This window comes from Pagrus major, chromosome 16, assembly GCF_040436345.1.
Source record: "Pagrus major chromosome 16, Pma_NU_1.0".
NCBI classification, from domain to species: domain Eukaryota; kingdom Metazoa; phylum Chordata; class Actinopteri; order Spariformes; family Sparidae; genus Pagrus; species Pagrus major.
Window position 1 is genome coordinate 30,954,562 of NC_133230.1, and position 14,546 is coordinate 30,969,107.

Here is a 14,546-nt window from a genome sequence, read left to right on the forward strand (position 1 = left end):
AAGGGTCCTCAATAGGCTCAGTTTTTCACGAAACAAAGTTGGGGCAAGGTTCGCCACTTTGTCAAACACAGTAATGAACACAGTTCATTTGCAAATGACTGCAATCTGTTTTTAATTACATTTTATACAGTGTACCAACTTTTTGGGAATTGGGATTGTATAATATATTATCAACGTGGCAACTGCAGGAATTTCTGAACATCACAGTGTCATTTTGCATTCAGAGATTATCTGTCATATTCTACCACTGTTAAATGCTCTTACACAAAATTCACAGTTAGTTTAATTGATAATCATAGGTTCATCTAAAGCTGGGCTCAGGTTTAAATCCCACAAAGAGACATCATATTGGAATACCAATGTATGAAATAGCTGGAAGAACATTGGTGAAATTTCTGCCTAATTTCAAAATGGGTAAGGATTTAAAGTTGTTCCACTCTGCCCTTGGCCTAAAATAATCTATAGCTAAGAGGAGAGAAGTTATGAGATAGACTATATTGAAGTATTTTGAGAGCTTGAAATTGTCCTGCCCACTGTGACTGTTTTTAATTTAATAATTTTTTCTCCACTTCATTAACAATTACAAAGGAACATGTATGTGGGAGTGCAGTATGAACCGCAGCTTTTCTTCTCTAAAGACAAATGCCAAGCAGGGGGAGGGATGCCAACATGAAGCAGAAATTATGTGCTGCTCTTTAATGAGATCCCACTGAAATGAGCTATGAATAGCTCTCACAGCTTGCCAGCTCAACACTGTAGAGGAAAAATCATTGCAGCACTGATCGATGTAGCATCCTGGAAGTTGGCTTTGCTTGAACTGCTTATCATCAACCCGGTGTCATCAGAGTTAGATTCTCTACTTTGCTTTAATAATTAGTGATGTTAATTAGTCTTTCTAGTGAATTAAACAACATTTGAGCAAAAACTGAATGTGGTATCATGCATTGTTTTACAATATGATCAGTGAAAATGATATTGGCTGACAGGAATGCCTTTATGCATGTTTGCATATACACAAGTATGTGTATTTACAAGCACTGTCAGCACTAGTGTTTCAGTTCTAATTGATCCTGAATAGAGCTGCTCTGTCTCCAACCTCGTTATTAGACACTTGCTGACCTAGGCTGTTGCTCTGTGTGTGTGTGTGTGTGTGTGTGTGTGTGTGTGTGTTGACCATGATGAACATTTACTTCAAAGACAACATACAACCATGTGTTACCTCCATGGCCAGCTGAAGTGCCTGCTGTGTGTGTGGGTACGGAGGCGAGGGTCGTTGCATGCTGGTGGCCACAGCATTATGGATCTTCAGCGCTGACTGGAAGTCAGACTAAAAGGGGAAAAAAGATAGATTACCAACCATTACTGAATAAAGAAATGCTGTCACCTCACTGCTAATCAAACTGAAACTGAAAATTCAATACATTCAAGTCGAGTGAGTTTAAAAAGAATCATGTTCCCAACTCATCATTTCCCATCACAGAACTGATATAGTTTTGTAGCTACAAATACAGCTTTTAGTTTCCAATACGAAGCATACCTGCATGTTTGCTGATAGTTCAGTGTATCTTTAAAGGTGTACTTTGTAAGATCTGGACATAATTTAAGTTTAAAACATTCAAAAAATTAACTGACCCTATCAAGTGTGAAGAAGTAACAGTTCTGGCATTATGTCCAAGATGCTATGTATTGCATTGCAAAGATATCCAAAGCTAAGCAGCCCAAAGCAGCCCAAAGCAGCCAGGACGGGCCGTCCCTTCTGTAATATGTTCTGTCATAAGTCCTCCTGGCCTGAGGGGCGATAGTGAGTCACTGTAGCCTCTAGCGTGCCACAGGAAAGGATAAAGAAGTCTAGCTGGCTGGAGTGAGATACCGCTTGCAGCCTCAGTAAGTTACTCAGTAAACGCAAAGATGCAGAAGCTCCAAAAAACAAAAGGCTTTTATCATGATCTCAAACAGCTGCCCCTAAAAAGAAACCACATCCCTGGCCAAGAAAAGTAGCGACTTAAAAAGAAGCTAGACAAGAGTACATTATGTCTGGGCTTTCCAACGCTGGAGACAGCTGTGGCAGTAAAAAGATGAACTTGCAACGTTTCTCTAGACCAGTAAGTAACATCTAACGTTGTCTGTCTACAGAAACATATCTTTTGCGTAACTAATGACAACGCAAACTGTAACAGCGTGACGTGAAAACATTATAGCTTACTAAGCTTCAGCAACGGCAAAGTGACATGAAAACAAACGTGGACACAAACACCACACGTGAAGACCATAAGATAGCAGTCTTATTTTGACCAACTGTATTCTTGCTCTGCTGTTGGTTATTGATTACTTTTATTTATAACAGATGACTGTAGATTGCGATTGTACGGACCCAGTAACATCATCATTCAATTCATCATATTGTAATGACCTGGCATAATGGTTATGAGACTTATGTATTTGCTATACATTTTTGAGGACATTACAAGGTTTATTACGTGTATCTAACTGCAGCAATGACACTGTTAGATATTGTGTACAGTTAGTAAATCACAAAATTCTTGCTCCAGGAATGAACAAGGAGCAGTTCTGGCTTCTATCCTCATGAATTTAATTAATAGATCCTGTCTGTGATATCAAAAATAAAGATCCTGCTAATACTATCTTACATGTACAGAGAGCTTTGTAAGGGAAATTCTCCTTGTTGAGGTAGAGAGTTGCTAATTCTCTGAAGAATTTTAGACTCAGTGTGATGAATCAGATCTCTTTAATACATGCAGCATGGAGAGGAGACCCACAGTGTTCTCTCCAGTCTTCCAAATGTTAATGACTTAAATACAACAGAAGAGGGGTTACATACTTTACGACAGTTGTTAATTACTCCTTCCCCAAACAATGACCCCCCTGATGTTTGCCTTTCCCAGGGCAGTGACCCTTTGATGTTTTATTGGACAGTAAATGTCATCCTATCTACCGTCCTCTTAACACCTCAGGTGAAGAGAACTGCCCCTCATATGACTTCCTGACCTGTTCTAATACTAACAAACCCCTTAGGTGAAGGGGAATCTCACCTCCTCTCACATCCTGATATGTTCTCTACCATACATTGATTTCTGAATTTAAAACTATTTAATTCCCAAACTTTACAAAAAACATTCAAAACACAACATAGTTCACACTGTATATACCTTACCCTGATCATATCACTGTTCACACTGTGTAATAAACACAGTCCTAACATGTTTCAATAAAAACCATGTGTCTGAACTAAACCAATTGCCCTGCCACATCGTTGTCTTTTTAGTGTAATTTTAGTGACCACTACTGCACTGATATTTTTGTAAACTGGCAAAACATGTAAAATGGCAAAACATGAAAGGCTTATTGTGTTGAAAATAACTGAAATTAAACATTCCAACCTGCTGGAAAGGCTTTTGTGCCAGCTTTACTCAAATGTGGGGTATAACGGCTGGTAAGTATACCTGCTTACACACACCTGTTTTTATCTCTCCAAAAGTTTTATTTAGCACTTATTGTGTAACGAGAAAGTAAAAAGAATGCAACAACTGAGCAATGGTGAATATATGGGTAAATAAATATATACATAGAAGTAATTATGATTTAGCAAAGAAACAAATGAAATACATATATATATATATATATATATGTATATACACACATATATATATATATACACACATATATATATACACACATATATACATATATATACACATATATACATATATATACACATATATACATATATATACACATATATATATATATACATATACATATATACATATATATATATACACACATATATACATATATATACACACATATATATATATATATACACACATATATACATATATATACATATATATATACATATATACATATATACATATATATATATACATATATATATATATATATATATATACATATATATACATATATACATATACATATATACATATATGTATACGTATATATATACATATATACATATATATATATACGTATATATATACATATATGTATACGTATATATATACACATATATATATACATATATATACATATATATGTATACGTATATATACATATATACACATATATACATATATATATATATATATATATATACATACATATATACACATATATACACATATATATACATACATACATATATACATACATATATATACATACATATATATACATATATACATATATACATATACATACATATATATACATGCATACACATACATATATATATATATACATATACATATATGTATATATATATATATACATATACATATATGTATATATATATATATACATATACATATATGTATATATATATACATATACATATATGTATATATATATACATATATGTATATGTATATATATATATATATGTATATGTATATATATATATATATACATATATATATATATATATATATACATATATACATATATATATATATATATACATATATACATATATATATATATATATATATATATATACATATATGTATATATATATATATATATATATATATATATATAGTTGGTTGTGAATGCAGGAGGCATTCACAACATATGTTCTTCTACGCACGGAATTCTTTATTGGTTGTGAATGCAGGAGGCATTCACAACATATGTTCTTCTACGCACGGAATTCTTTATTGGTTGTGAATGCAGGAGGCATTCACAACATATGTTCTTCTACGCACGGAATTCTTTATTTTTATTAGTGTGAATGCTGACACAGCATTCACACTATTTAGTGTGAATGCTTCAAAGCATTCACACTATTGTTCTTCTGGAATTTATTATTAGTGTGAATGCTTCAAAGCATTCACACTATTGTTCTTCTGGAATTTATTATTATTAGTGGGCTGTGCTACGCAAGCCCACTATGGACACCTCTATAGCAAAGCTATAGGTGTCCATAGTGGGCTGTGCGAAGCACAGCCCACTATTGTTCTTCACCGGGCCTCTTTTTATTATTCCCCCTCCCGCTCTTATTTTGGCGCGTAACTCACCCCGCAGCTTTGAGCGCACACAAATAAAAAATATATCAAAACGTGCGCCTCGATCGGACTCGGTATGCTATTATTTTTATCTCCAAAATATTAATTTTTCGCGTCGTAAGACGCGAAAAACAAAAAAAAATTCCCATAAGGAATGAATGGGACGAGGAAAAAAAACTCAAAAAATCTGCAACGTTTTTCAAACATCTCCCGCTCTGGCCTACGTTAACCTAGAAACACCATTCAAACTTTAAAATGTAGGCACAGGTCTTGTCTATTTAAGTCGTATTTGAACTTTTTTCCTACGATGTTTCGTTTTTGAACGGTGACCCTTGAAAGATGGTGAGTGATTTTTGGAAAAATTCAAGATTTATAATGGGTGTGTATTGCGGAATGTTCGTGCAGAGCCAACTGCCAGAGTGGGAGAGACTCAAAAAAAACTCTCAGAAATTCTCTCTTTCTCTGACGACTCCAGCCACAAATTACACAGTAGAAATGTGATTTTTTCATAGATTTGTAGACACACTTGTCTTCTTTCTCTCAATGTGTCTACTTTAGCAGTAGGATTTACGGTTTTTGATTTATCTGCCCCTAACCGACAAGAGTAGCTGTCAACTGCTCCATTTACTCCAATGTTAATCGGGAGGAGGATTTTTCAGGATTTTCCAAACTGCACCTGTTTTTAACTCGCTCTTATTACCACATTTTAGAAGCTAGGACCACAAAAAATTATGGCTGTGTTCTTTAAGGCCTTTCTGGCTTGATGGTGAAGAAATTTTGCCCATATCATGTTTGGTTTTGAAGATATAGCAGTAGTTTGAAGTCCTGCTTCTGAGCCAAAAGTCACTCTCAAATCAGCTGTCACAGGCCGTTGCTAGGGAGTTCCGACAACCATTGCCGTAGCAACCGAGATCAACTGGGCCACCAGAGACACACAATTCATATTCACTCTGTCTAACTTTCGGCGCTTAACTCGTCCCGCACCGTTGAGCGCACACAAACAAAAAATATATCAACACGTGCGGCTCGATCGGACTCGGTTTGCTATTATTTTTATCTTCCAAAAATTAATTTTTCGCGTCGTGAGACGCGAAAAACTTTTCCATAAGCAATGAATGGGATGAGGTCAAAAAACTTGCAAATCTGCCACTTTTTCAAACATCTCCTGCTCTGGCCTACGTTCACCTACAAACACCGTTCAAACTTTAAAATGTAGGCACGGGTCTTGTGTACTTAAGTTGTATTTGAACTTTTTTCCTACGATGTTTTGTTTTTGAACCCTGACCCTTTAATGATGGTGAGTGATTTTGGAAAAATTCAGGATTTTCAATGATTGTGTATGGCAGAATGTTGATGCAGCAGGCTGCAAGAGCCAAATGACAGAGTGGTAGAGACTCAAAAAAACTCTCAGAAATTCTCTCTTTCTGTGACGACCCCAGCCACAAATTACACAGTAGAAATGTGATTTTTCACAGAGTAGTAGCCACTCTTGTCTTCTTTCTCCCAATGTGTCTCCTTTATCAGTAGGATTTACGTTTTTTGATTTATTTGCCTCTAACCGACAAGAGTAGCTGTCAACTGCTCCATTCACTCCAATGTAAATCACACACACGCAGGTAGGCAGGCAGGCAGGCAGGCAGGCAAACAGTCAGGCAGGTAGGCAGGCAGGCAAACAGTCAGGCAGGCAGGCAGGCAGGCAGGCAGGCAGGCAGGCAGGCAGACAGACAGACAGACAGACAGGCAGGCAGACGACACAAACACACACAGAGACAGACACACACAGACAGACAGACAGGCAGGCAGGCGACACACACACAGACATGCAGCGCAGCACAGCCCACTCTCGCGATTTCCCAACGGGGAATTGTCTAGTTAGTGTGAATGCTGACACAGCATTCACACTATTGTTCTTCTGGAATTTATTATTCCTGCTTCCGTACGTTTTTTGGCTCTCTTCTACTCCTACAAATTTTGAGCTACAGAAACCATTCAACTATCAAAATGTTCAGCTTGTTGAGGACATGATGGCGTGTATTTTTGGTTTTTCTATCTTTTATACTTTTTGAAATATCCAGCTTTTTCTGCAAAAATTTTCCCATTCATCCTTATGGGGATTTTTTCAAATTTCATTCTGCTACTACTTCAGCATACGTTCAGCTATAGAAACCGTTCAACTATCAAAATGTTCAGCTTTTTAAGCTCTTTCAACCTTGTACTTTTCAGCTTTTCAACTTTTTCAAATATTCAGCTTTTTCAAAAAAAAATTAATATGGAAGCAAATGGGAAAATCTTCAAATCCTCTTCAAAACTCATCCACTTTCAACCTCTTCTGGTCCCTCATACTTTGAGCTAGAGACACCATTCCAACTTTAAAATATTCACAAGACCTTGAACTATTGGTCATGTATTTCACTTTTTGAAAATCTTTTACGGTTTTGAAATAATCACAGTTTTAGTTTTAAGGATTTTTAACTGGTCTTCTGGTTTTATAATGGGTGTGTATTGCGTGAGCTAGAGTGCGTGACATCATCGCTAGAGTGGAGAGCAGCTGCAAAAACTTTAGAAAAAACTGTCTTCAGCTTGATTTGGGTCCCACATCTTTTACTTCACATAGACAATATATACATAGAAATGTAGGAAATCTTGTTGGCTTTCAGATGCTGGTCTTATTTCAGATGTAGGACCTAAACTTTTGGCTGTAGAGGCCCTCGAGCAACAAGCACTCCAGCAACTCCCCATAAGCCGCAGTGTTAACTTTGAGCCTAAATTTCTGGAGTGGAGCAGACGGTACCGGTTTTGTCTCTCGCTCTCATGCCCTCATTTTTCACTCTACAGAAATAAAAAACACATCACAGGCTTCAGCAATGTCTCCTGTTACTCACTGTATACATATTTTGGCCATAATCATTACACTTTTTTCTAGACCTGCAGGTGTTTGGGAGGTGTTTTCCCATTCATTCTTATGGGGACATTTTCAAATTTCGTTCTGCTACTGCTCCAGCATATGTGCAGCTACAGAAACCATTCAACTATCAAACTGTTCAGCTTTTTGAGCTCTTTCAGCTTTTCAACCTTTTCAAAAATTCATCTTTCTGCCTTTTCAACTTTTTCAAATATTCAGCTTCATGTTCAGCTAGAGAAACTGTTCAACTATCACAATATTCAGCTTTTTCAGTCCATTAAGCCTTGTACTTTTCAGCTTTTTCTGCAAAATCTTGACCATTCATTCTTATAGTTTTATGCATTTCCAGCAGCACGTTCAGCAGATTTCCGAAATCTCTTCAGCTGTCAGCATTCACACTGTATTTTCGCAGGAAATGCAATTTTTCTAGTTAGTGTGAATGCTTCAAAGCATTCACACTATTGTTCTTCTGGGATTTATTAAAGTTATTATTATTATTCCTGCTTCCGTACGTTTTTCAGCTCTCTTCTACTCCTACAAATTTTGAGCTACAGAAACCATTCAACTATCAAAATGTTCAGCTCGTTAAGGACATGATGGCATGTAACTTTGGTTTTTCTATCTTTTATACTTTTGGAAATATTCAGCTTTTTCTGCAAAAATTTTCCCATTCATCCTTATGGGGATTTTTTCAAATTTCATTCTGCTACTACTTCAGCATACGTTCAGCTATAGAAACCGTTCAACTATCAAAATGTTCAGCTTTTTAAGCTCTTTCAGCCTTGTACTTTTCAGCTTTTTAGCTTTTCAACTTTTTCAAATATTCAGCTTTTTCAAAAAAAAAATTAATATGGAAGCAAATGGGAAAATCTTCAAATCCTCTTCAAAACTCATCCACTTTCAACCTCTTCTGGTCCCTCATACTTTGAGCTAGAGACACCATTCCAACTTCAAAAGAGTCACAAGACCTTGAACTATTGGTCATGTATTTCAGTTTTTGAAAATCTTTTACGGTTTTGAAATAATCACAGTTTTAGTTTTAAGGATTTTTAACTGGTCTTCTGGTTTTATAATGGGTGTGTATTGCGTGAGCTAGAGTGCGTGACATCATCGCTAGAGTGGAGAGCAGCTGCAAAAACTTTAGAAAAAACTGTCTTCAGCTTGATTTGGGTCCCACATCTTTTACTTCACATAGACAATATATACATGGAAATGTAGGAAATCTTGTTGGCTTTCAGATGATGGTCTTATTTCAGATGTAGGACCTAAACTTTTGGCTGTAGAAGCTCTTGAGCGATAAGCACTCCAGCAACTCCTCCATAAGACTCAGTGTTAACTTTGAGCCTAAATTTCTGGAGTGGAGCAGACGGTGCCCGTTTTGTCTCTTGCTCTTGTGCCCTCATTTTTCACTCTACAGAAATAAAAATCACATCACAGGCTTCAGCAATGTCTCCTGTTACTCACTGTATACATATTTTGGCCATAATCATTACACTTTTTTCTAGACCTGCAGGTGTTTGGGAGGTGTTTTCCCATTCATTCTTATGGGGACATTTTCAAATTTCGTTCTGCTACTGCTCCAGCTTATGTGCAGCTACAGAAACCATTCAACTATCAAACTGTTTAGCTTTTCATCCTTTTCAGCTTTTCAACCTTTTCAAATATTCATCTTTCTGCCTTTTCAACTTTTTCAAATATTCAGCTTCATGTTCAGCTAGAGAAACTGTTCAACTATCACAATATTCAGCTTTTTCAGCCCATTAAGCCTTGTACTTTTCAGCTTTTTCTGCAAAATCTTGACCATTCATTCTTATAGTTTTATGCATTTCCGGCAGCACGTCCAGCAGATTTCCGAAATCACTTCAGCCGTCAGCATTCACACTGTATTTTCGCAGGAAATGCAATTTTTCTAGTTAGTGTGAATGCTTCAAAGCATTCACACTATTGTTCTTCTGGAATTTATTAAAGTTATTAGTGGGCTGTGCTACGCAAGCCCACTATGGACACCTCTATAGCAAAGCTATAGGTGTCCATAGTGGGCTGTGCGAAGCACAGCCCACTATTGTTCTTCACAGGGCCTCTTTTTATTATTCTTCCTCCCTGTTTTTCGTCCGTTAACTTGCCCCGCAGCTTTGAGCGCACACAAATAAAAAATACATCAAAAGTGCGGCTCGATCGGGCGATGCGTGCTATTATTTTTATCTCCAAAAAATAAATTTTTCGCGTCGTAAGACGCGAAAAACTGCGACAAATTTCCCATAAGGAATGAATGGGACGAGGAAAAAAAACTCAAAAAATCGGCGACGTTTTTCAAACATCTCCTGCTCTGGCCTACGTTCACCTAGAAACACCATTCAAACTTTAAAATGTAGGCACAGGTCTTGTCTATTTAAGTCGTATTTGAACTTTTTTCCTACGATGTTTCGTTTTTGAACGGTGACCCTTTAAAGATGGTGAGTTATTTTGGGAAAAATTCAGGATTTATAATGGGTGTGTATTGCGGAATGTTCGTGCAGAGCCAACTGCCAGAGTGTGAGAGACTCAAAAAAACTCTCAGAAATTCTCTCTTTCTCTGACGACGCCAGCCACAAATTACACAGTAGAAATGTGATTTTTTCATAGAGTTGTAGCCACACTTGTCTTCTTTCTCCCAATGTGTCTAGTTTATCAGTAGGATTTACGGTTTTTCATTTATCTGCCCCTAACCGACAAGAGTAGCTCTCAACTGCTCCATTTACTCCAATGTTAATCGGGAGGAGGATTTTTCAGGATTTTCCAAACTGCACCTGTTTTTAACTCGCTCCTATTACCACATTTTAGAAGCTAGGACCACAAAAAATTCTGGCTGTGTTCTTTAAGGCCTTTCTGGCTTGATGGTGAAGAAATTTTGCCCATATCATGTTTGGTTTTGAAGATATAGCAGTAGTTTGAAGTCCTGCTTCTGAGCCAAAAGTCACTCTCAGATCAGCTCTGTCACAGGCCGTTGCTAGGGGGTTCCGACAACCATTGCCGTAGCAACCGAGATCAACTGGGCCAGCACAGCAGAGACACACAATTCATATTCACTCTGTCTAACTTTCGGCGCTTAACTCGTGCCGCACCGTTGAGCGCACACAAACAAAAAATATATCAACACGTGCAGCTCGATCGGACTCGGTTTGCTATTATTTATATCTCCAGAATATTAATTTTTCGCGTCGTGAGACGCGAAAAACTTTTCCATAAGCAATGAATGGGATGAGGTCAAAAAACTTGCAAATCTTTAAAATGTAGGCACGGGTCTTGTGTACTTAAGTTGTATTTGAACTTTTTTCCTACGATGTTTTGTTTTTGAACCCTGACCATGTTGGTGCAGCAGGCTCTCAACTGCTCCATTCACTTCAATGTAAATCACACGCATGCAGACAGGCAGGCAGGCAGACAGATAGACAGGCAGACAGAGAGTCAGACAGACAGGCAGACAGGCAGACAGACAGGCAGGCAGGCAGGCAGGCAGGCAGGCAGACGACACAAACACACACAGAGACAGACACACACAGACATGCAGCGCAGCACAGCCCACTCTCGCGATTTCCCAACGGGGAATTGTCTAGTTAGTGTGAATGCTTCAAAGCATTCACACTATTGTTCTTCTGGGATTTATTAAAGTTATTATTATTCCTGCTTCCGTACGTTTTTTGGCTCTCTTCTAATCCTACAAATTTTGAGCTACAGAAACCATTAAACTATCAAAATGTTCAGCTCGTTAAGGACATGATGGCGTGTATTTTTGGTTTTTCTATCTTTTATACTTTTGGAAATATTCAGCTTTTTCTGCAAAAATTTTCCCATTCATCCTTATGGGGATTTTTTCAAATTTCATTCTGCTACTACTTCAGCATACGTTCAGCTATAGAAACCGTTCAACTATCAAAATGTTCAGCTTTTTAAGCTCTTTCAGCCTTGTACTTTTCAGCTTTTTAGCTTTTCAACTTTTTCAAATATTCAGCTTTTTCAAAAAAAAAATTAATATGGATGCAAATGGGAAAATCTTCAAATCCTCTTCAAAACTCATACACTTTCAACCTCTTCTGGTCCCTCATACTTTGAGCTAGAGACACCATTCCAACTTTAAAAGAGTCACAAGACCTTGAACTATTGGTCATGTATTTCACTTTTTGAAAATCTTTTACGGTTTTGAAATAATCACAGTTTTAGTTTTAAGGATTTTTAGCTCGTCTTCTGGTTTTATAATGGGTGTGTATTGCGTGAGCTAGAGTGTGTGACATCATCGCTAGAGTGGAGAGCAGCTGCAAAAACTTTAGAAAAAATTGTCTTCAGCTTGATTTGGGTCCCACATCTTTTACTTCACATAGACAATATATACATAGAAATGTAGGAAATCTTGTTAGCTTTCAGATGATGGTCTTATTTCAGATGTAGGACTTAAACTTTTGGCTGTAGAGGCCCTCGAGCAACAAGCACTCCAGCAACTGCCCCATAAGCCGCAGTGTTAACTTTGAGCCTAAATTTCTGGAGTGGAGCAGACGGTACCGGTTTTGTCTCTCGCTCTCGTGCCCTCATTTTTCACTCTACAGAAATAAAAAAGACATGACTGGGTTCAGCAATGTCTCCTGTTACTCACTGTATACATATTTTGGCCATAATCATTACACTTTTTTCTAGACCTTCAGGTGTTTGGGAGGTGTTTTCCCATTCATTCTTATGGGGACATTTTCAAATTTCGTTCTGCTACTGCTCCAGCTTATGTGCAGCTACAGAAACCATTCAACTATCAAACTGTTCAGCTTTTTGAGCTCTTTCAGCCTGTTACTTTTCAGCTTTTCAACCTTTTCAAAAATTCAGCTTCCTGCCTTTTTCAACTTTTTCAAATATTCAGCTTTATGTTCAGCTAGAGAAACTGTTCAACTATCACAATATTCAGCTTTTTCAGTCCATTAAGCCTTGTACTTTTCAGCTTTTTCTGCAAAATCTTGACCATTCATTCTTATAGTTTTATGCATTTCCGGCAGCACGTTCAGCAGATTTCCGAAATCACTTCAGCTGTCAGCATTCACACTGTATTTTCGCAGGAAATGCAATTTTTCTAGTTATTATTATTCTTCTTCCGTACGTTTTTCAACTCTCTTCTACTCCTACAAATTTTGAGCTACAGAAACCATTCAACTATCAAAATGTTCAGCTCGTTAAGGACATGATGGCATGTAATTTTGGTTTTTCTATCTTTTATACTTTTGGAAATATTCAGCTTTTTCTGCAAAAATTTTCCCATTCATCCTTATGGGGATTTTTTCAAATTTCATTCTGCTACTACTTCCGCATACGTTCAGCTATAGAAACCGTTCAACTATCAAAATGTTCAGCTTTTTAAGCTCTTTCAGCCTTGTACTTTTCAGCTTTTTAGCTTTTCAACTTTTTCAAATATTCAGCTTTTTCAAAAAATAAAATAATATGGAAGCAAATGGGAAAATCTTCAAATCCTCTTCAAAACTCATCCACTTTCAACCTCTTCTGGTCCCTCATACTTTGAGCTAGAGACACCATTCCAACTTTAAAAGAGTCACAAGACCTTGAACTATTGGTCATGTATTTCAGGTTTTGAAAATCTTTTACGGTTTTGAAATAATCACAGTTTTAGTTTTAAGGATTTTCAACTGGTCTTCTGGTTTTATAATGGGTGTGTATTGCGTGAGCTAGAGTGCGTGACATCATCGCTAGAGTGGAGAGCAGCTGCAAAAACTTTAGAAAAAACTGTCTTCAGCTTGATTTGGGTCCCACATCTTTTACTTCACATAGACAATATATACATGGAAATGTAGAAAATCTTGTTGGCTTTCAGATGATGGTCTTATTTCAGATGTAGGACTTAAACTTTTGTCTGTAGAGGCCCTCGAGCGACAAGTACTCCAGCAACTCCCCCATAAGCCGCAATGTTAATTTTGAGCCTAAATTTCTGGAGGAGAGCAGACAATACCTGTTTTGTCTCTTGCTCTCATACCCTCATTTTTCAGTCTACAGAAATAAAAAACACATCACAGGCTTCAGCAATGTCTCCCGTTACTCACTGTATACATATTTTGGCCATAACCATTACACTTTTTTCTAGACCTGCAGGTGTTTGGGAGGTGTTTTCCCATTCATTCTTATGGGGACATTTTCAAATTTTGTTCTGCTACTGCTCCAGCATATGTGCAGCTACAGAAATCATTCAACTATCAAACTGTTCAGCTGTTTAAGCTCTTTCAGCCTATTACTTTTCAGCTTTTCAACCTTTTCAAAAATTCAGATTTCTGCCTTTTCAACTTTTTCAAATATTCAGCTTCATGTTCAGCTAGAGAAACTGTTCAACTATCACAATATTCAGCTTTTTCAGCCCATTAAGCCTTGTGCTTTTCAGCTTTTTCTGCAAAATCTTGACCATTCATTCTTATAGTTTTATGCATTTCCGGCAGTACATTCAGCAGATTTCCGAAATCACTTCAGCAGTCAGCATTCACACTGTATTTTCGCAGGAAATGCAATTTTTCTAGTTATTAGTGTGAATGCTTCAAAGCATTCACACTATTGTTCTTCTGGGATTTATTATTAGTGTGAAT

General features: G+C 37.0%; 1 protein-coding gene across 1 annotated transcript in view; it reads right to left on the reverse strand.

Annotated features, from left to right (window-relative positions):
* Nucleotides 1–14,546, reverse strand: part of LOC141010054 (protein PALS1-like) — a 131,566-nt gene that overhangs the window by 28,473 nt on the left and 88,547 nt on the right. Inside the window, exon 4 of the mRNA XM_073482840.1 lies at nucleotides 1,220–1,327. Coding sequence (XP_073338941.1) covers nucleotides 1,220–1,327 — 108 coding nt within the window. The remainder of the gene's footprint in view (nucleotides 1–1,219; nucleotides 1,328–14,546) is intronic.